The sequence below is a fragment of the Clarias gariepinus genome, chromosome 1 (assembly GCF_024256425.1).
Source record: "Clarias gariepinus isolate MV-2021 ecotype Netherlands chromosome 1, CGAR_prim_01v2, whole genome shotgun sequence".
NCBI classification, from domain to species: domain Eukaryota; kingdom Metazoa; phylum Chordata; class Actinopteri; order Siluriformes; family Clariidae; genus Clarias; species Clarias gariepinus.
The window spans coordinates 30,169,413-30,192,033 of record NC_071100.1 but is presented as its reverse complement, the minus strand read 5'-3'; the positions used below and the strand labels follow the sequence as shown (position 1 = coordinate 30,192,033).

The 22,621-nt window shown below is 38.6% G+C and overlaps 1 protein-coding gene across 1 annotated transcript; it reads left to right on the top strand.

The window, feature by feature from the left end:
* The first annotated feature begins 2,212 nt into the window (after positions 1-2,212).
* On the top strand, positions 2,213-22,356 carry znf638 (zinc finger protein 638). Its single transcript, XM_053495321.1, has 25 exons — positions 2,213-2,300; positions 3,425-3,515; positions 5,434-6,952; positions 7,759-7,820; positions 7,928-7,966; positions 8,091-8,464; positions 8,588-8,799; positions 9,162-9,314; positions 9,773-9,871; positions 9,953-10,008; positions 10,111-10,348; positions 10,504-10,635; positions 10,739-10,870; positions 11,005-11,043; positions 11,873-12,010; positions 13,433-13,561; positions 13,665-13,690; positions 13,844-15,434; positions 15,529-15,594; positions 15,680-16,522; positions 16,919-17,222; positions 19,703-20,137; positions 20,271-20,393; positions 21,605-21,726; positions 21,946-22,356. The coding sequence occupies exons 1-25, from the start codon at positions 2,213-2,215 to the stop codon at positions 22,006-22,008; spliced, it is 7,074 nt and encodes a 2,357-aa protein (XP_053351296.1). The 3' UTR covers positions 22,009-22,356.
* Positions 22,357-22,621: the final 265 nt, after the last annotated feature.

Sequence of the window (22,621 nt, the reverse complement as noted above, 5' to 3'; positions counted from 1 at the left end):
CATTCAGTGACTTGTCCTTAAGCTACGCTAATATTTTCTGACCCATCGGTCTATCCCATCCCCAGAGCAGCACTTGGTTTTCACCAGATGTGGCGCTTGGGTTAACCCCTAAAAGGTAACACTTTTTCTCATCAGAACAGAAAATCTTTCTCCTCTTAATGCAGGTTCTGCTCCCTCTGTTGACAAAGTTTTGTCAGAGTGGTCATTGGGTCCTTAATGACCTCCCTGTCCAAGAAATTGCATTATAAAGTGACAAGACAACCTCTGTAATGTTGTGCTTACCCTCACATTTTGAAATTCACAGAGAACCCACGAATTTGGTGCTTAGCTGCTTCAGTGTTTGCATTTAATCACTGTGCAGCATTCCGCTACTGATTGAATGGTCTTTACCACAGTGGCGTTGGCATCTAGGGTGACATGTACCAAATGTGTTGGAGAAACTGTGCACATCATTGCTTTCAAAACTGCAAGGAGATCTAAACTGAGTGATAAGGTGCAAGCCCTGCACATATACATCGTTCACTCTTCTTGGAGCTCCCTGTCTTCCCATTTCACTGCCATTTCTCTGCCATTTCTTTGCCATTTCTTTTGGAATGTAACCAATCATAATGCAGAAGGCAGGATTTGTTGGATTAAAAAAGTAATTTTTACATCTTACTGCTTCAAGCACTGGGTATGCTGTACACTTCCTCATACAGCAGATGGCAGTGTGCACCTACTTGATTTGCAAGCCACCAATAAACACAAAGAGAAGAGGATAAGATGTCATTCTTCACAGTATGCTTAACAGAATTCGTATTCGAAAGACGTTAAGATCATTGCTCTTGCTTGCTTCATGAGCACATGAGATCATATTTGATTCGGGTTGTGCCAGGGGACATTCCACCTTGCATAAAACCACCTTTTCAGGTGGACCCGAGCATGGTTTACTGATCGTACCTGATCACACAATAAGTTGTGGTCGAGTTACATGAATGTATTAACCTTTACAGTCAAGTGTGCTCCAGATCAAGCCCGAATCCCTAATTTGAGAGCACCTTAAAAAGACTCCTGGTGCTTCCTCACTGCTTTTATTTTACATTGACTCAGCCCTCTTTGCAAAGGTTTGAAAAGGGTATTCTTGTGCTTTTGGACTTCATGGCTTGGGTTTTGAGATTTAAGATGCGCTGTAACCTTGGGCTTTTAATAAGGTTTGTGTCTTGCTAAATAAATTTAATTTGTCATAAGTGAGCAGCAGGTTCTGGGGACATCTTAAGATAATTCAACCAAACAAGCATCTGAACTTAAGTTGGGAATGCAATAGCCAAGGGTGGAAAACTTGAAAACTTAAAAAAATTATATTTGTTAATGCTATTCTAAAGCTTACTAAAGTTGCAGAGGTCTAAATACTAAGTCCAGTTAATATAACCGTAGTACTTTTTACCCTGGTTCTTGTGAAGGATGGTTAAGGGGAAGACCCTGAGGTAAGTGAGAATAAATTAGTAACAATGAACAACCAACTGTCCTGTTCTCCACAGTGATACTAAAACCTCATACTTGATTTTTGGCATCAAGGTTAAACACAACTTGCCATGGTAGAGATTAAAACTAGAGGGTTTTTTTTAGGGTGATTTAAGTTTTTGGTCAGATTTCTGATTTGGTCAGATTTCTGATTTCTGAATTTTTTTTATTTTATTTTAAGGTCCTTTGTGAGTCATTTTATTTTGTAAACTGTTCCCTTTCCCCTCAATCTATTTTTTTGTGTGGAGCAATACTGTAGCAATAATTAAATGGAGTTTGGGGTGATGCATGACAATTTTTGCATCATTATTTTTGTAAATAAGTTATTTTCCCTGCATAATATGTGCACACCTATGTGTGCTTTTTGGACATCTCATTTCAAAATCATGAGTTCTGCAATTGCCCCACCTTTGGTTTAAGAGCCTCCAATCTTCTGTGAAGGCTTTCTTCAGGACTTTGTAGAGTGTCTATGAGGATTTTCATATCATGTTGCATTTTGTGAAGCCATCGCCATCTTTGGTGGCAATGCTGATTTACATTTAGGCATTTGGCAGTTTGGATGTCTAAAGTAGTAGTCCAGTTCTGAAATAACAAGGGACTGAACAAGCACCATAAGTAGCCTGTAAGGAAAGAAATAGGAGGATTCTTCTGATGTTGTAAAGAAGAGCGAGTAAGGTTAGCAATGTGTGGGGGAAATGACCGATGATTGTCCATGGTTACCCAAAGATTGCGGGCGGTGGCTGAACAGCAGTACGGTTTTACTAAGATTGAGGAAGGGGAGAGTGTGAAGGTTTCTGCGGGTAAAAGAGAAATCTTGGTGGTTAGCTTTAGACAGAATAGGAAGGGTAATGGTGAAGGATACCAGGTAATGATCAGATTTATGAAGAGAAATAGTAGTGATTTCTGTGACTGGGGAAGAGGAAAGAGGATTGGAGTTTGACAGATGGGAGGCTGAAATCTCCTAGAACAGTGAGAGGAGTGTTATCAGAAGGAAAAAGATTAAGAAGCATGTCCATTTCATCCAAAAAGTTCCCTAGAGAGCCAGGAGGATGATGGATAACTAGGATGTAGAGGTTACCTTAACTGCATAAAACTCAAATGATGAGAAACTGAGATGAGAAAAGGGGATAGGCGAGAAGGACCATCTCTTGGAAAACAGCAGACCCATACCACCACCTCTGCCAGTTTCTTGTGCAGAGTGAAAGAAAACATCGGGAGAGGTTAGGGCAGCCGGTGTAGCTGAGTTCTAAGGAGATATCCAGGTTTTAGTGCCAGAAAGTCAAAAGAGTAATGGGTAGCTAGGGCTGAGATAAAGTCTGCTTTCTTTACAGCAGATTGGCAGTTCCAGAGCCCACCTACCACTAGTGCAGGGCAATGAGACAGTACTGGAGGGTAGATAAGGTTTCTGGGAGATTTGCCTCTGCTGTGTGAATAAAAGCATCTTGGTCTGTAAGAATAGATAATTGAGTGGTTAAACACATCCTTAACTCCTAGACAGAGTGTCCATACAAAACTTGCAATTCCTTGCTAGACAAGAGTTTGTCAATTGTGTGCATTTATCTAGATTCACAGCCAACTTTGTTGCAGGATATGCTTATTCACCACTATAGACACTTGTGTCTGTAGCAGAGACACTTTTAATATATGTAGCTTAAGGAAGCCTGAACTATTCTTGATTAATTACTTGAGAACAAATTACTTTAGACCTACTTCAATCACACTGCAATCAACACAACCAAACAACAAAAACTAGCTATACAGTAAGAATTAGTTGTGTTTAAAAAACAGTACAAAAGTCAAAAACCTACCAGTGGAGAAGAATCCAATATAGAAAACTTTAAAGCACACTTTGATTGCTGATTGGTTGCTATGGTGATTTCCAACACAGATGCATATTATTTTTTTAACGTCATTTTTTATGAAGAGATGGAGAAGAATGCAAAAGCCATGGGACCCTATCGGGAGAAGTTGCATGCTGGTGCCAAGCAGTGGGATTTGGAGAAGTTTGTCGATCAGTAACATCAATCTGTATGACTTGGTAGCTGAAGAGTGGATGAAGGACCCTAACGCAATACCCTCTCTCACATTTTTAATCACCTGTTGTTGTTTTTTTTTAAAATAATTACTTTACAAGAGTTTCAAAACTACAAATCGGTGGAAGCTCATGAACAATTCTGCAGTGGCTGGGTGCAAGAACTGCTCATCCACAAACTGGACAGGTTTTTAATGGTGCATTAACCAGGTTGTTAATGTCAAGACAGGGTGGTTGGAAATGTATCAGGAAATAAGTTAACATAAATCAGCTTCTTCTTATCATTTCAGCAACCAGCTTTTCTTCATGCCATCCACTTTAGAAAAATGAAACACCTTATCCCATTGTTAATTTTGATTTGAAAATGATTGTGTGACCTACTATGGCAGTTCTTGATGCAGCAGTTTCTTCTTGGCGTAATGCTGTAATTTACTGTAATTGAGTTTAACATCTAACTCTCAAAGAATGCCTCATCCCCCAACAGTGGCGCAGATTCGTAAATTATGTGTGGTGTGATGTTAATTCAGTGACTGATTTCAGTTTCATTTCGGATGTCAGTTGCTGATTTGTCTTTCACACATTTGCATAGGATTACTTTTGCTTTCTTGCTTGTTAGGTTATAGGCAGTACTTTCTTAAAATTTCATAATTTTGAAGCCCAATGGAAAAGGTGTTTCACATTTTAGAAGGCAAAATGTCTTCGAAACGTCAAATGGCTGTGTTGCTGTTCTATTTCACAATTTCATTTTTGTTGACGGTCTCTATCTAGTAGGCCAGAGTTTATTTAAAGATGGCGTGTATGTGCTGAACTTCTAAACTCCAACTAGGTTTTTCTACATACTTTTGGCCACATATGTCCTTGTTGGGGTTTTGAGATGGCATTTCATATTGTTTTATGTTATTTTAAGGCTGAATTAAGTACTTTGCATGTTGTAGATTGAAGGAGGTTATTTATCAGAGAATTGTTGCTTATTTTGCATAAGGATAAATAAACATTTGAAATCGAGCCTCCTGTCCAATCTCTGGGGGGAAATAAAGTAAAAAATTATTTTGAATCAGGTCAGAGTACAGGGTTTAAAAACATGCTTCTCCAGACTATGCTGTTTTTCTTTAGCTAATGCACTAGTATACTAACTAGTATAAGCTTTAGAAAAATAGCAATGCTATATGCAAGAAGAAGCTGGAAAACTAAATTTTCTAATTGTTAGAGCCTGCTGTGTATAGATTGGCTTCATGCCAGTGAGAATTTTTTTTTTTTTTATGGACAAAAGCACAGTAGTACACAAAACACAAGCTGCTAAATATGTGTATATTAGAACAAAGCACTAATAACGCAAATGTGGCTAATACAGCATATGATTGATTTCAGTTTCATTTCGGATGTCAGTTGTTGATCTGTCTTTCACACATTTGCATAGGATTACCAGTTGCTTTCTTGCTTGTAAGGTTATAGGCAGTACTGTCTTAAAATTTCATAATTTTAAACCCAATGGAAATTTTACATTTTAAAAGCCAAAACCGAGCATGCTTACAACTACTAGACTATTGTGATCTGCATGACTGAAAACCTTTTTTTTTATTCATAGATCTGATATATATTTATTTGACCACAACTTTTAAGACCTGTATACGTTTCAGTTATTCCACGAATAAGATCATCTTTATTCATAAAATTATGCACAGTATTCCCCTGTCCATTCTGTATGTTTGTTTCTTTTTTCAGTGAAAACCAGTAAAAGAGAGTATACATAGATTCTGGATACAATGGAAAACACTAAAATGTGTGACAAATGGGGTGGGGGTAGGATCAGGGATTACAACCTTCTTTCCGTTACTCTTTTTGGAGTTAAAAACGGCAAGTAAGTAACCCTGTCTCTGTTTTTTCCCCCTCAATCTTTTCAGCTGTGCATTGTTCTTGGAAAGTTGTGTGCCCCCTGTTACGAATTTCCTGAGCAACTTTGGGAGTCTGCCATTCTTTGGCCTTGTCTCCCTCAAGTTGGCCCAAATAAAGGCTCAGTTGGCACTGCACCAGCTGAATGTGATTTCTGCCAGAAACTTCACTTCTCCTTTTACTGGTTTACCTGCCGTGACCTTGCTCGACTTGATCAAGGTTACCATGTCTCATCCCATGTACAATCCCCGTGGGGGACCGTTCTCCAGCGGCCAGAGGTCCGTTACAGCAGGGCAGTACAGTATTGGGTCACAATCAAGCCTGGACTTGACAGCAACTCGCCTTGCCTCAGACTCCATGTCTGCTTCTCGTGGGGGAGTGACTGCAAACCAGCAGATGACGTATCCATTGAGTCAGCGCCAGCCACAGATGTCCCACAACCTAGATGCATCTATAGATATGAATATTCGTGGGGCTCTTGAGGAAGTCCGTCTGGTCTCCCAAATGCTGCAACAGCCCAAAGCAGCAGATCCTCGCCTGAAGAAAGATGTCAGAGAGAAGGTGCTTTCTCCCGGAAGTGGTGGTTATGCAGCAGCCGGTGTTCCAGGAAGGTCTGATGATCCGGACTGGACGGGATACCAGGCTCCGAGTAAACTTTTTTCTTCCCCAAGTATAGGTCATTCCTCTAGTTCATCAGGGCGGTTTCAATCTTCGGGTTTTGACAGCAGTTCAGGACGGAGTTGTTTGGACAGCCAATCTTCTTCAGAACATCAGCCTATGCGTTACACCCCAGAGAGTGCCAGCAGTATTTTGGCAAACTTTGGCCTCTCAAATGAGGACCTTGAGCTCCTTAGTCACTACCCTGATGATCAACTGACTCCGGACAACTTGCCTTTTATTTTGCGAGACATACGCATGCGCAAAGCCAAGAGGAACGTCTCTGACCGTGATATGAGATCATCAGATCTTCTGGTTTCTGATAAACGCCATGGACAAGTTATTGACTATGGACATTCTAGTAAATTTGATTTTCCTGAAGACGAACCGGACAACTATGCACATGACCACCTTACTAAAGAATCAGTCAAGTTTGGGAGAGAAGTCACAGGTTCTTCCTTCAGTAACATTGACAAAAGTAAGCGCCCACAGCAAAGCCTGGCTGCTCCAGTTCTTGCACAGGCTTCAGTGATGGTTCCAAAGCTTCCGCAACCTCCAGTGATGGCTCCAAGACCCACTTCACAGAGCATGGACATCCAAGGGGTCAAGACAATCCCAAGAAAGCTGCCGACTCCAACAGTTGTATCACCACTCATCAGTCGTCCACCACAGATTCCTGCTGCTGCTGGCCCTCTAGTTTCTATGGTCCCGATGATCTCTGGAAGTTCTTTTTCATTTACTCCACCTCTGATCACTACTTCAGCTGTGAAGAGGTTGCCAACTCCAACCATGATGAACGATTACTCGGCTGCTAGCCCAAGAATCTTTCCGCATACATGCTCTCTATGTAACATAGAATGTGCCCAGACTAAGGTGAGTATTTTCCTTTTCTGTACTGTTATTTTTTTTTTTTTAAGATTTTTATTAAATGATTTGTATAAATTGTGGTTTGTGTGAAGTGACTCATTGTTGTTGAGTGTATTACATCGTAATGAGAACAAAGTATAGTAATAAAGTAATGTCTAAGTTAACTGCCTTGTTAACTGGAAACATGTCAAAAGAATTGATGTAATGTTGCCGATACAAATGTTTGAAAGAATGACGTTAGGTAGAAGAAACTGTTCTTTTGTGTTCGTCATCTTATTTTTAAAGTGAAATTTTTTTTAATGGTTTACCATGCATCATTTTTTTTTTTTTTTTTTTTTTTTTGGAAAGTGGACGGACTGTTGAATACTTCTTGAAGATGTTGAAGTCATTAAAGCATGTGCTGGAAAATTGTGCTGGAATAGTCTGGAAACCGGGTTTTAGACTAAAAGTTATTGATGAAAGTCATGAAAACAAGTTGCTGAGAGGCCATCTCCAAGGACTTTTTGATTACTTTTTATCTGCCTGTTGGCACTTTCAGAAAACGGGACTCCCAGAAACATGCAATGGACTTTTCTCAAAAATACATTTATTGACTAATTTATTTTTATTTTAACTTTTTATAAATGACATTTAAGAGGAGTTTCACTTGTATAATTATCTATTTTGGTTATTTTTTAATATGTGGTGCATAACATTATCTGTTTATCATGTTTTTGTTTTGGAGACTTATGGTTTATTGCTTTTTTTATTTAAATAATAATAATCTCCTTTTTTATTTACTGTAAAGTAAAGTGTAATGTTTTTAATGACAGGATTGGATTAAACATCAGAACACATCCCTTCACATTGAGAGTTGTAAACGTCTCCGAAAACAGTGAGTAAAAAAAAAAAAAAAAAATTAATAAATGTACATTTTTCTTTGTTTATGAATTGAAAAGTTCTTTGGCAGTTGACGTTTGCAAATGTGCATTGTTTATGCAGATATCCTGATTGGAATGCAGAGACTGTTCCTCTCACAAGGTAAATTCTGCTGTTTGGTATTTGTATTTTCTCGTTGTCTTTGAGCCATAGAACCTTTTTATAGGATTAAGAGTTGTAACATCACAGTCGAAAACATTAATTGTTTTCACATGTTCTGTTTTAGAACTCCTAGCCCGAAGCACCACCATGGTTCTTCCAGCCGACGTCAGCGGTCTCGTTCTCGCTCAAGGTCACGAAGCCCTCGAAGGTACCGCCGGACACGTTCTCGAAGTCGCTCCCGGTCCCCACACAGGAAAAGTCGTGGCTCACCCACATACCGGCGGAGGTCTCGCAGTCCAGCACGTCGCCGTTCTCACAGCCCACCACACCGGCGCTCTCATAGCCCACCCCGGCAGCGGTCAAGATCTCCAGGCTACAGCAGTAGTAGGCGCTCTCCTCCACGGAGTTCTCGCCGGGTGAGCCCCCGGCGGACCAGTCCTCGCTTGCAGAGACCAAGCATAAGTGAAAGACTAGCAAAAAAACTTCTGGAGTCTTCAGGTAAAATAAAACAGTATTGTTTTTCATGTGGTATTATTATTATTATTATTATTATTATATATATTTTTTAATCACGTTAACTTTTTGTCTGACTTTTTTTAATTTATTTATTTTTTATACCAGAGTTAGCTTCAGTATCAGGCAGTAGTGATCTAAAGGCCATGGTAGAATCTTTGGCCCCTGCACTGTTAGCTGAGCTAGCCAAGAAAAGGAGTGATTCCATGTCTTCCTCAGTGAAGAGCAGCAGCAGAAAGCGATCATCCTCTCCTTCATCTAAAAAAAGTGAATCTTCCAAGTCAAGCAACTCATCTGCTGGAAAGACACTTTCCTCCAAGGTAGTCTGCAATGCATTTATGGAATAGGGCTGATAAATATTTGTGCAATAGGAAACCATCCACCCTGTTGTTGGGAAGATTACTCATCTAAAAACTACTATGCTAGAAGTAATGTTAGTTTTGCAGGCTAGGAGTCCAAGAACGAAAAATCTGCAGTGTTTCCGTTGTCACTAAAACATTAGGCAAATGTTATATATATGTAGAAAGAGAGAGTATTTATGCATTATAGTTGACGATATAGGGTTTTTATTGCAGTCTAATTTTTTAAAACATGTTCTCAACTAACTCATGGTTCCTGTACATCTTGTTTTATATTGCTATTTATTATGCCTGTGTGTGTAAAATGAATATATGTTGTGCAGATCTTAAAAACCAAAAAGCCAGCTGGTCCTGGGGAAGCTTGCCTGTTAAGATTCAAAGGTATTCCTTTTGGTACTACACACCAAGAATTAATTGCTGCTGTTGAGCCTTATGGGAAGATTCACACAGCCATTCTGCTTAAAGCCATCTCAGAGGTATTGTGAATTATGTTTACAGTGTTTCCTTTACGTTAATTAATATATGTCTGTGTTTGAATCACTAAAGCGTGACTTTACCATAGATTTTAAAATGCTGTGAAAAAAAAAAAAAGGCATCCACTCTTGTTTTTGTGATTCACCGGTTTCTAGTCTGTCCTAGTAATGTCTAGAGATCTTTGACTTTACAGCTTTGTTGATATTTCAGATCTTTATTCTTGAATGTTCTACTTAAGCTTCTAAGCAACAACTGTATACTGTACTTCGGATTAGTGATCTAATTAAGTAACATAGTTCATGCATCTTAGAAAAGGCATTCAATTATAAAAAAATATTAAATAATGTTATGACTGATGTTTAGATATTTGTGCATTACTAAAGACGTATCTCCTGTAGTTAGTTATATCTGACATAAGAACCTGCCGGTCTAAATTTTTTTATTGTTTTCTTTATCACAGGCATCTGTATGTATGGAAAGGGAAGGGGATGCCAAAGCTTTGGCTAACTGTAAGGATCTGAAGCTGCATGGCAGGATTATTGAAATCTGTTTAGAGAAGGTAGTGTCTGAGCAGAAGCAATTAGGTTTTATTTGTATAAACAAACTTGAGCTGTCTTACCAAATGTGTTTCTGTGTTTAGGATTCCAGGGATGAACCAAAGGATTCTGAACATAAAAAGAAACCCATTTTTAAGAAGTAAGTTTTATTGTGGTTAATTGCTTGACTGGCCAAGTAGATTTATACTGCAGGTTAAAAATCCTTGATATTAAAACTAAAAAAACACTTTTTACACTACAGAAAGGAGGTCCAGCATGGCACAAGCAAGATGTCACAACCAGTAAAACCTAAGGAAGCACCTACATCATCACAAGCAGCTAAAACTAAAGATATTTCTAAGATATCACAAGCAGCTAAAGACATTCATAAGACTTCACGATGTCAAGATGTGTCAAAGATTGTGCACACATCTAAAGTTAAGGAAGCTCATAAGTTACAGGCAGCTAAAGGAAAACCGATCAAAAAAATTGTAAAGAAGGTATGGCATTTTACACACTTATGTTTTCTAGTTTTCATTAGTGTATACTTATTAATTAGATTGTTATTGTAATTTGTAGTAAATCTTGATATCATGGATCCAATGTCAATAATTGGCTAATATAGAAAAGTTATTTTATTTTATCTGTTTTCCAGGCCCCTTGGCGAAAGAATATAGTTGAGATAACTGGTCTTCCAGAGGAAGAGGTCACTGAAGACGATCTCAAAAATCTTGCTAGTCCCTTTGGTTTCATTTTAACACCTGTCATTGTTGTCACACAGCATAAGGTACAGACAACCATACAGACCACCAGTGTATACTGTATGTGTCCAAATCTAATTAAGTTTCTCAGAGAAATAATTTCATGATGAATAACCGTTCTTTATTCAGGCGTATTTGGAAATGCCTAATACTGGGGCAGCTGAGGCTCTGGTTAAAGCATATGCAGAGACACCAGCAAAATTACAGGAGAAAGAAATAAGCATCACAATGATGACCAAGCCTGTTGACCTTAATCATTCAGTAAGTGCATGCCCAAACCATTGATTTATTTGCGTAAATATTTTTGAGGCAGTGTGTGTGTGGACAGCATTAGAACATTTCTATGTAATTAGATAGTTTTATGTCTTATGTGTTAATTGATCTTCCTTATCCAGGAGTCGTTATACCGAGTTCTGATGTGCGTAGACATGTCTGTAAGTAGCCTGCCTTACTACATCCAACAGGAGTAACTGTGGAACAAATCTCTTTTTCTTATTACTCTGTATGCTTTTAGACTGTTGTTTTTTTATATACATTAAAAGTTTTTTAAAATTAAAGTACCCCATAGGTTTCCATTATTGTTGTCGCTGGTAATACGAGGTGTGTTCAAGTCAAACCAGAACTTGGTGTTGACTCAGAAGAAGACTTCAAGCGCAGTATGGTGACCACAGAAAATCATTGGGAATGCTGGAAATGTTTTAAATAAGGCTGAAGGCCTGATCCATGAAAATTGACGAATAACTTGCAGAAGAGACACATTTGTCTGTGCGAACTGTACACACAATCATTCATGAACACCCCTTTCACATAACAGGAACTCAACTGGAAGTTATTGCCGCGTCCTAGGCAATACAGGCCTGACCTCGCTTCAAGCCGTTTTCACATGTTTGGGCCAGTAAATGAGATCGTGAGAGGCCAGCATTTAAGACCTGAAGCAGGCACTCTGATCATATCTTAGCTTAATGGGAAATCTTACTACCTTGATGATATCCAAGCACTAGTGAAACACAGTAATAAGGTCATTAGTGTAGCTGGGAATTATATAGAGCAATAAAGGGAGTTTTTCTCTTATAACTGTTATTCTGCGCAATCAAAAGTTCTGGTTTGATTTTAACATCCCTCGTACAGATCTTGCTTTTAGATCATAAATGACAAGTAAAATGATAGGTGTGATAGAGTAACTTCTAAAATTTTCATCTTTTCTCTAACATCTAAATGATAAAAGTGTTAACAGTAACAGTTATGCCCAATTTTTTTTAATAGCACAAAGAACTTGCAGCGCTTCCCGAACGTCTCCTCACGGTCAATAATGTACCGTATAAGACTGGTGCAATCTCCGAAATTCACAACCTTATCAAACAGTTTGGGTCTTATAAGCAGTCTCTGACCCTCAATGGAAAGGTAAGTTTCTTATGCTGAACTACAGCGGTTCTACAATGAAACTGAAACACTGGCCAATTTAGTGTTGGAGGTTTCATGGCTAAATGTGACCAGCCTTGTGGCCAATCTTCATTGATTGCACATTCCACCAGTAAGAGCAGAGTGTGAAGATTTAATTAGCAGAGTAATACCACAGTTTTGCTTAAAATATTGCTATGCACACAACATTATGGGTGACAGAGTTCAAAAGAAGACAAATTGTTGGTGCACATCTCGCTGGTGCATCTGTGACCAAGACAGCAAGTCTTTGTTGAGTCTTGTGATGTATCAAGAGCCACGATATCCAGGGTAATGTCAGCATTTTACTAAGAAGGACGAACCACATCCAACAGGAGTAACTGTGGACGCAAGAGGAAGCTGACGAAAAGAGATGTCTGGGTGCTAACATGGATTGTATCCAAAAAACATAAAACCACAGCTGCCCAACTCACTGCGGAATTAACTATGCACCTTAACACTCCTGTTTCCACCAAAACTGTTTGATGGGAGGTCCACATGGTCAATGTACATGGCCGGGCTGCTATAGTCAAACCTTTGGTGACTCGTGCCAGTGCCAAATGTCGGTTTCAATGGTGCCAGCAGCAAAAATCTTGGGCTGTGGACAATGTGAAACCTGTCTTGTTCTCTGATGAGTCCACCTTTACCGTTTTTTCCCCACATCAGGGAGAGTTACGATATGGAGAAGCCCCAAAGAAGCGTACCACCGAGACTGTTGCATGCCCAGAGTGAAGCATGGTGGTGGATCAGTGATGGTTTGGGCTGCAATATCATGGCATTCCTTAGGCCCAATACTTGTACTAGATGGGCATGTCACTGCCAAGGACTACCGAACCATTTTGGAGGACCATGTGCACCCAATGTTTCAAACATTGTATCCTGAAGGCGGTGCCAGGTATCAGGATGATAATGCACAAATACACACAGCAAGACGGGTGACAGAGTGGTTTGATAAACATGAAAGTGAAGTTAAACATCTCCCATGGCCTGCACAGTCACCAGATCTAAAAATTATTGAGCCGTTTTGGGGTGTTTTGGAGGAACGAGTCAGGAAATGTTTTCCTCCACCAGCATCAAGTATTAACCTAGCCACTATTCTGCAAGAACAATGGCTCAAAATCCCTCTGGCCACTGTGCAGGACTCGTATCTGTCATTCCCAAGATGAATTGATGCTGTATTGGCTGCAAAAGGAGGCCCTACACCATACTAATGAATCATTGTGGTCTAAAACCAGGCGTTTTAGTTTCGTTGTCCAACCCCTGTAGTAAATGTAGTTTTCAATGAATTTCATTTTTACCTTTTTATCACATTCCAGTAAGTAAATGAACAAGATGGTTTTCATATGGTTGAGCAATTTTTTACTCGTTGTTTTCTTTCTTTCTTAGATTATTTTTGAAATGGATAGTGCTGCTATAGCCAGGTCGGTCTATAGTCGGTTCATGAAGTTTCCATGCATCATACAGAATCATTCCCTTTCCTTCAAACTTTCTAGAATGCCCAGAGTTGATGAGCAGGTATTGTAAATTAAAATTGCCTTGCAGTTAATAGTGTCGCTGTTGTCATGAGAATTCGCTCTGTGGAGAAAGTATTTAAACTTTTTTCTTGTTTGCATTATAGACTAAAAAGAAGTTTGATCCCAAAGGGTAAGTGAATGCAAAGCATGTTTACTGATGCTTTTTTTTTTTTTTTTTAAGTGATTCATGTTAATTATCTAAAATAGTAATCATAAATGGATTGTATACCATAACTAAATGTCTATTATTAGTTAAAGAACACTAAATGTGTCTTTTATGTAGGTGTAAACGGGTTGCCAAACCTCTGAAAAAAGCTGCAGTTACTCCTTCACCTAAAGCTCCCCCAACTACTTCAGTCACAAAAAATATCGCTAAAGCAGAGGCTGGTCCTATGACGGGCACAGAAATTAATGTAAATGAAACTAAAGCAAAGATTAAAATGGATACCATTGTTATTTCCACTAATGAGAGTGCAGTTGCAGTGCAGACCCCTGCAGGTGAATCCAGTTTACTTAGCAAAACAATTCCATGTGATTCTAATGACTCCCAAATGGACACCCCATCTAATGAAACAGCATTAACTGAAAGCAGTGAATCCAAAAGAGACATTTCTGAGAGTGAAAATAAGATTGACCCCCAAAAAGAAAAGGCTACCTTGGTGGAAACTAAAGAACCAGTGTCGGAGTCTAGTCACGAGGTTCCAGTCACAAGTGATGAAGTTCTGGATTCTATGGACACAACTGAGCATGCTGAAAATATGCAGATGGACACTGCTGAGCAGACTGAAGATATACCAGTGAGCATAAATGAGCAGACTGAAAATATCCAGATGGACACAGCTGAGCAGACTGAAGATATACCAGTGAGCATAAATGAGCAGACTGAAAACATCCAGATGGACACACATGAGAAGCCAGAAGAAATACCAGTGAAGGTTGATGCGCATTCTGAAAATTTACAAACGAAAACACATGAGCAGGCTGGAAGTGCCCCTGTGGATGCAAATGAACATGTAGAAGAGTCATCTTTGAAAGAACCTCATCCATCACAACCAGGAGATCCCTCAAAGACTTGTGATGTTTTTGCAGAACAGGAGAAAGTTGAAGATGATGAACTAACTGATGGCAGTGTTGTTCAGAAATCAGCAGAGCATCCTGAGACAGCAGCACTGACTGGCAGTGATGATAAAGACACTGTGGTGGAACCTGCTGTTTTAAAAAATGAGCCACAACCAGTCCCTTTAGAGGAGTCTGTCCAGGAGAATGAGGTCACACAGGGCAATTTAAGTCCACAGAGTGCTATAAACCAAAGTGAGGTTCAGGCTAAGAATGGTCTGAAGGAGGATAATCCAGTTTTAACTGATGCAACTGTCCAGTCTTCTGACCAACACCAGGTTGAAGCTCCTACTACTCAGCCAAATGCTCTTTCAGCTGATGACATAATACTGGACTTTCCACCTGTTACAGCAGAGATCTTAAAGGCACTTGAAGCAGCAGTCCATCAGTGCCGTCTGCAGTCCTCCATGAAACGTGCTGAAGAAGCAAGTCGAAAAACTGAGACGGAAAAGAAGCCTGCAGAAAAAGACGTTTCACAGGTGGGCATGAAAGTAAATAAAACTGAAAGGCAAAAGACCCAAGCTGAAAAGGAAGTAAAACCTCAGAGTTCACGAATTACTAGAAGCCAGCGCCGAAAACCCGAGTCACCAGACAGGGAGCTTTCTTCCAGACCGAGAGCCAAGGGTAGTCCAAAAGATATGTCTCCCACCACTAGTAATGAAGGACATTCAAGTTCTTCTACTGTATCTCGAAAGACGAGGTCAGAAGGTGGCACAGCTCTTAGACTTTCAAGGGAGCGTGAGGAGGATAGCTACAAGGTAAGAATGACCAAATATATATTTGAGATTTTTTTATCTACAAAGTATTTTTAGAGTAGCATGTTGCAACATTGATTTATTTGTTTGTGTGTAGTCTCGCAGTAGCAGCAGAAGTACACGTTCCTCAAGGAGTGAGGCAAAGACAAAGAAAACTGGAAAGGTGAGTTTGAAAATGTGATGGTCTATTATCTTTAATTTACCTACACATATGGTTTTGATGCTTATTAACGAGACATTTGTTTTAGTCCAAAAAAGAAATGGACGAACCCTTTCCCTTCAACCTAGATGAGTTTGTAACTGTGGATGAGATTCAAGATGAGGCGGAGGAACGTACTCCTTCTAGCTCTGGACGCTCAAAATTAAAAATGTCAGAGGATGACCACAAATCCAGTGCTTATTCTAGCTCAGATAGGTTTAAGAAGCCACTAACTTTAGCCACTCCCAAATCCAGACCTTCTGCAGCCACTAGAACAGAAGATCAGGAAACAAAAGACATGATGGAAAATGAACGTGTAGAGAAAATAGAAGGAGGAGTGACCGTTACTACTCATGTTCTGCAAGAGGCAGTTCACCAAACTGTATTTGGTGAAATAGAAAAGGAAGAAACATTAACCCCAAAATTTAATGATAAAGACAAGAAGTCAATTGTTCAGATAAATTCTAAAGAGGCCTCATTCACCAATAAAGAGATGTCAAATAAGGGAGCCTTTAACTTGCATAAGCAAAACCATTTTGAAAAGGATGAGCCTCTTCAAGTCTCTAAGCTACAGGAACGGAAGTCACCTGCAAAGCACGAATCTGAGAAGTTAGACACTGCACTACAAGAGAGCAAAGAACTTCCATCCCAAGATGCCCTGGTAACCCTTGATGAGGTGGGTGGAGAAGATGGTGAAGAAGTTGATGAGGAAGAGCTTCTGAAACGCCAGGCTGGTGAGAATCCTGAGGCACTATTAACTGTTGATGAGGTGGGAGGTGATGAACCAGAAGGTGAGGAAGAGCAGTTGGAGAAAGCACTTCAGGGCCTAGTCACTCTTGATGAAATTGTTGAGGATGAAGATGAGGATGACGCAAGTTCTTTTAACCCTGAGGTCAGTATTTTTACATTACCTAGTCTTGGTTTGCAACAATTATTCTGTTAATTAATTTTCAACCAAATTATTTGCCAAGAGTATTTGAAAACGAAACGTATGTCACATATACATTACAGTAAAGTTAAATATTTTTTTCATATATCCCAGCTTGTTAGAAAGCTAGGGTCAGAGCACAGGGTCAGCCATGGAGGGGCCCCCGGTACAGGCTTGGTCCCTCGTCTCAATATGTTCGCAATTTAAGCCTTGCCTGAATTTAAACTGTGTTCGGACAAGTGGGATTAATGGGGGAATAGTTAGTTGCAGCCCTAGCTCGGTCCCCATTTTATTTGCTTCAGGAACATAAGTGTGACATGGGTAAATGCATGTGGAGTGATCTTTGTCTACTTTCTACAGACTCTTGTTACACTGGATGAGGCACGAGGTGATGAGGAAATGGATGAGAGTGAGCAGGAAAAAATAAATACAGACAGCTCTGAAGTTGATACAGCTGCCCAGCCTGAGGTGCCTTTGGTATCAACTCTCAAAGAGGAGGATTCCTGCGATCTTGAAGAATTACGCAGGATAAATTTTGTAACTGTGGATGAAGTAGGTGAGGAAGAGGAGGAAAAGCAAGAGCAGTTACATGAAAAGTTAGATAAGGAGAAACCCATGACCAGGAGGGGTGGAAGGCCTAGGAAGAGATCTCGGCAAACACCCGGTCAGTGTTTACACATCATCTAAGATTCTTTTATTGGTTGCTTAAAATGTTTGGAAAATTGAAGCTTAGTTACTTAATGAAAAATTTTATGCTTTTTTAAATATGTCTGAGTAATTCCATCTCAAATCAACCAATGAATTTGAAAAGTTGAATTATCTCCTACCAACTCCATGAGTGACCTCGCACTCAAGGAACTTGGTGATTGCATCATCTTTTTCTTGATGCTAATTAAGTGCAGAAAAACAAAAGCAGTTTCATTTATGTTAATTTATTAACTGAAGCTTTCCAATGTAGTTTGTTATCTTAATCACAATCTGATTACAAAGACTTGATGGCAAAGCTTGTCTGTTCTTTGGATTCTCGTGACTATATGTTGCACAGGTGTGAGCAGTGCCCCCCTAAATCAAAACTATCTGATTATCTTGATTAGGGCAGGGCAATATAGCCAAAAATATTTATCACGATATATATTTGAAAATTTGCGATAATGATATAACTGACGATATGATTGACACGAGACAAAGCAGCTGTTTGTATGTGCATTAAAGCTATATAAAATTTTAACATTGCAAATGCAAATTCCACACCACTGAAGTTGCACCATTTTTACAAACCAATTCTGTTTCATTCAACGATCTGCTTTCGCCTTTCTTATTCTCCGCCGCCGCCAAGCTTTTTCCGCCATAAGCGTTTGGAAACAAAGGCACTGCACATGCGTGTTTTACCCATATTCTATCGCGATATTTCATTTTCTTATTTACATTTACATTTAGGCATTTGGCAGACGCTCTTATCCAGAGCGACTTACATTTTTATCTCATTACACATCTGAGCAGTTGAGGGTTAAGGGCCTTGCTCAAGGGCCCAACAGTGGCAACTTGGTGGTTGTGGGGTTTGAACCTGGGATCTTCCGAACCGTAGTCCAATGCCTAAACCACTGAGCTACCCCCGGCCTCACCTTCTTATCATTGCCTAACATTGTACCGATATTATCGTGGAAGGTATAATCTGGCCCAGCCCTAATCTTGATGGTATATTCGAAAATGTTGATTTGGACCCAGATGACACTGTTCAGTTCAAGCAGTGGATTTCATTATGAGACTTTATGAGAAAAATGTGACCCCTGCACAGCTCATCACTATACAGCCAAGGCCCAAGCTGCTTATTTGAAAGAACTGAAAAAGAAACTTCCCATTGAAAAAGAGGCTGTTATCCTCATGGATTTTGCCGAATGTTATTTTTTATTTGTCAGGATGCTGTTCAAGGTTTTTATTGGGATACATCCCAGGTGATTCTGCATCCTTTCGTGGTTTACTATAGGGGTGGTAGTGAAAACGATGGTTCACTAAGTTGCAAAAGTTTTTGTATTGTCAGTAATGAAAGGGAACACAATGCTATTGTTGTTCACAAGTTTATTAAGGTTCTCATGAATCCACTGAAAGTTCTTCTACCAAATTTAAATCATGTGCATTACTTCTCAGATGGTGCAGCTAGCCAGTACAAGAATTATAATTTTTTTTTTTACGAATTTGTGGAGGCATTTCCTATCAAAATGACTTTGGTAGCTACAAAGTGCATGCCTTTCCTAGTTGATATTATTATTATTGTGTCACTGCAACTTGACAGGTCTCGTACATGTACCCTTTTGGTCTTATTCCATAAACTCATTTTTTTTGGCTTTGTTCTTTCAGAATCAGATACCCAGGGTGATGGAAAAAAAACTGTGATTAGTCCTTTTAGTGTAGAGAGATGAATAACGTCATTATCAGTCTTTGACTAGTTATGCATTACAGAAGAATTTGAGGTAACTTTTACTTTGAAAGGAGCAGATTTTGAGAGTATGCATTAAGTATTCTACAGATATTGCAGTACATTTCTGTGTGTCAAATCATTTAATGTTGCAAAACCTGGACAATTAATTTTTGATGATTTCTATAAAACAGGGCATAACACACCCCTGGTTTTTATTTATTTTCAAGATAAGGTGATGTGAAGTAACCCCTATTATTTTGAGTAACATATATACATGCAGACCTTGGGTTCTGGGGGGTCGAAAAGGGGTACTCCCAAAAAATGTTTTTTTTTCAGAAATATCTCCATAACCACTGCAGATAGCCAAATTCCGATTGCAGAATCTGAATCTACATAAAAACTTACATAAATATACTCAGTTTCATCTCCATATGTAATATAGCAAGTGAGTTATCAAGGAAAAGAGGATTTCAAAAAGGGTCGTGGCATGTCTTGAAGCACTTTGAGGCCAAAAATTGAGATGGCTGCCATTTTTTAACGAGTGGGAGTTGGGACAAAAAAAGTGTTTTTTTTTTTTTTTTTTTTCATGGCAATATCAACAATTGGTGAAAAAATCAGCAAAATCTGTGATCATGTGGTGGAACCCACTGGTTGATTTGAGATGGAATCACCCGTCTGTATATGCATGAGTTAGCATGTAATCAGTATTTTGGGGGGGTTTTCTTTAGTGAGGAAGTCTACAAGAGGAAAGAGGGGACGGGGTAATCTGGTAGAAGAACACGCTGAAGAACACGCTGAAGAACACGCTGAAGAACACGCTGAAGAACACGCTGAAGAACACGCTGAAGAACCACCAGCAGAGGAACAACCAGCAGAGGAACAACCAGCAGAGGAACAACCAGCAGAGGAACCACCAGCAGAGGAACCAGCATCAGACAATAATATTCCCTCCTCAGTCACCAATTCAGTAGATGTAAACATCAAAGCTGAAGATAAACTAGAGCAAGAAAATGTAAAAGCAGAGGTAACTTTAGCCTCACCAAATACGCAGAATACTGGAACAGAAGAAGAGAAGCCTAATGTTAGCAAACAGGAAGATGATGTAACAGTCAAGGAGAGTATTGCTGCTGAAGCCACAGCTGAAAAAAGAGCAGCAATAAAAGGTATTTAAGTTAGATATTACCTTACACTTAGTCAGTGGTAATTTTGACATAATCCTTATACATCTTATGGTCATACATTTGAACCTAGTGTTTTTTTTTGTTTTGTTTTTTAACTTGTATTTTCGTATTTCAGAGGAATCTAAACAGAGGCGTGAGGAAGAGCTAAATCAGGAACCAGAAGCTAAGAAGCGTTTCTCGCAGCCCTCCTCAACTAATGACTTCACTCTTCCCCCGTTTAACCCAAATAACCCTATTGGTAAGATACTACAGACGAATATTTCAATAAATAATCAATGCAGTTAACTGCAATCAGTGAGCAAAGAATAAAAAAATTGATTAGTCAATGTCTTCCCGTGTGAATCGGGTAACGCACATTTGATGAGAGTGTGGCTAACGTGTGTGTGTGTGTGTGGGACAAAGCTCTAAGCTGAGCCAATAAATGCAATAGTTTACAGTGTATACAAAGAGTATGCGGAAGACACAAACAGCTGAAATGCCCCTACAAGCCGGCACAATCCCTTATACACACACAACAGTGCGGCTCATAATGGCCTACTCCAAAATAATGGGACATACACCATAAAAACTGAACTGTCCGCCATAAATAAAATCAAAATGTTGAGTAGAAGGAATTTATAAGGGGCTTTGTGCCATATTATGAACCTGAAGTTTTGACAGCATACTAGACGTGCGTCAAAATGTGGGTGCGTCTTAAATCAACCACCGAACAGAACTTAATGAAATTTTTGCAGTACTTTGATATCTGCCTGAACTTTAACCTGCACAATAAGTGAAATTAAAATTTTAAGTAAAATTAGATGCTAATAAGCTCCTTGTTCAATGTAAACATACACATGCACTAATAGATAATAATTACATTTAAATATTTTACTTAATATTTTTACCACTAAAATAACAGCACAAAAGTGGTATAAGTGAATTTTAATAAAAACGGAGTTCTGCTGTACAGAAATACAGGCATACATGTATGCAGTCTTCAATCTGAAATAATAATGCCACTGATTACATTATAGCTGTTGGGCTTATTTTTAGCTTTAACCTTTAAACTATTTCTACAAACTTGTGTAAAACAAAATTTGTTGACAAATGATAAATGAAACGGACAGAACTCTTCCTTTTAACTTTTCAACATTTAAATGCACAAATCATTTCTAGAAATTTAACAGATTATTAACGGATCACTGTATTAAACATAGGGATTAAATGAGTAGATATTTTTCACCTTTTTAAAAGCATAGAATTTCTACAGTATAAATGATAATTTGGTTCTCAAGTTGAACAAGCAGCTCGGAATGGATGACCAGATTTTTTTTACTTTTAGAAAAGACCATCAACAGTGATATGTTTATAACTGCTTACTCCTTGCCCATTTTTTCTCCTGCTGTAGATTACTTAAACAGGTTTGGAATATTGTTTTTTTTTTGTGTGTGTGTGTGTGTTCTCCAGGTATGGACTTTGTGGTGCCCAAGACTGGTTTCTTCTGTAAACTCTGCTCTTTGTTTTATGGAAATGAGGAGACTGCGAAGAAAACCCACTGCAGCAGTCAAAGACATTATGAAAATATGCAGGTAGAGTAATATACATTTTTATTCATATTTGGTGTAGTGCACTTTTTTCTTTCTTTTTTTAATAAAAATTCTTCTCAAGCAATTATTTACTCCTTTTAATTAATTCCATGAACATCACAATGTTACTGACTTTTAAACAGTCTGTTTATTCCCAAGAAGATGCCCCCCCCCCTTTTTTTTTTGTCCTAACTATATATATAATATATTTGTTCTTTGCAGAAGTACTATGAGAAGCTCAGGGCTCAGCAGACTCAGCGCAGCAGCTCGGACACAATCCACTAACAGTTTTTCATCTAATTAAATGGACTAACTTGTCCTATATTTTACTTTGTGTTAATTCTGGTAAATGGGTCCAAAGTTATGTTGTAAAAATTATAGATTTTTTTGTTTGGTTGCTGATTTCCTAGGTTCTTATAGAAAACTTCATTGAAAATGGAAAAGAATTCATTCGTATAGATGTTACACAAAACAAATAAAATTTTAGTAAATGACAACTATGTTGTACTCGTCATTTAATAAAATTTTCACTCATTCAAGTGTACACCCAGGTAGGCATGTGTATTTACATTATTTACCACAAATTGATAAAATATACTGTACATCAATAAAATCTTTTAACTACCCTTCAAATGTTTAATGTCTGTATTTTACCAAAATCCTTTAAACATGTTATTTTTATAATTAAGAGCCTGATGATAAAATAAATGTACCATTTAATATGTCTTAATTATCCATATACACTGTTCATGAACAGCATGTTTAGTGCACAATACACTAAACCCAAGTTTAATTTTAATTTTTTTTTTTTTTTTATGCTGGGATAATGTCAAATACCATCTATGTTCTAGCTCGGTCAGGGTAGTCAGACTTTTTGTTGATTAAACTAATCTTGTGC

Excerpts from the sequence above, each read along its gene's own strand:
- znf638 (XM_053495321.1), top strand. The coding sequence starts at position 2,213 with ATGGTTACCCAAAGATTGCGGGCGGTGGCTGAACAGCAGTACGGTTTT. Across the intron at positions 13,691-13,843 it reads AAGAAGTTTGATCCCAAAGG|GTGTAAACGGGTTGCCAAAC; the intron begins GTAAGTGAATGC and ends TCTTTTATGTAG. Across the intron at positions 15,435-15,528 it reads GTGAGGAGGATAGCTACAAG|TCTCGCAGTAGCAGCAGAAG; the intron begins GTAAGAATGACC and ends GTTTGTGTGTAG.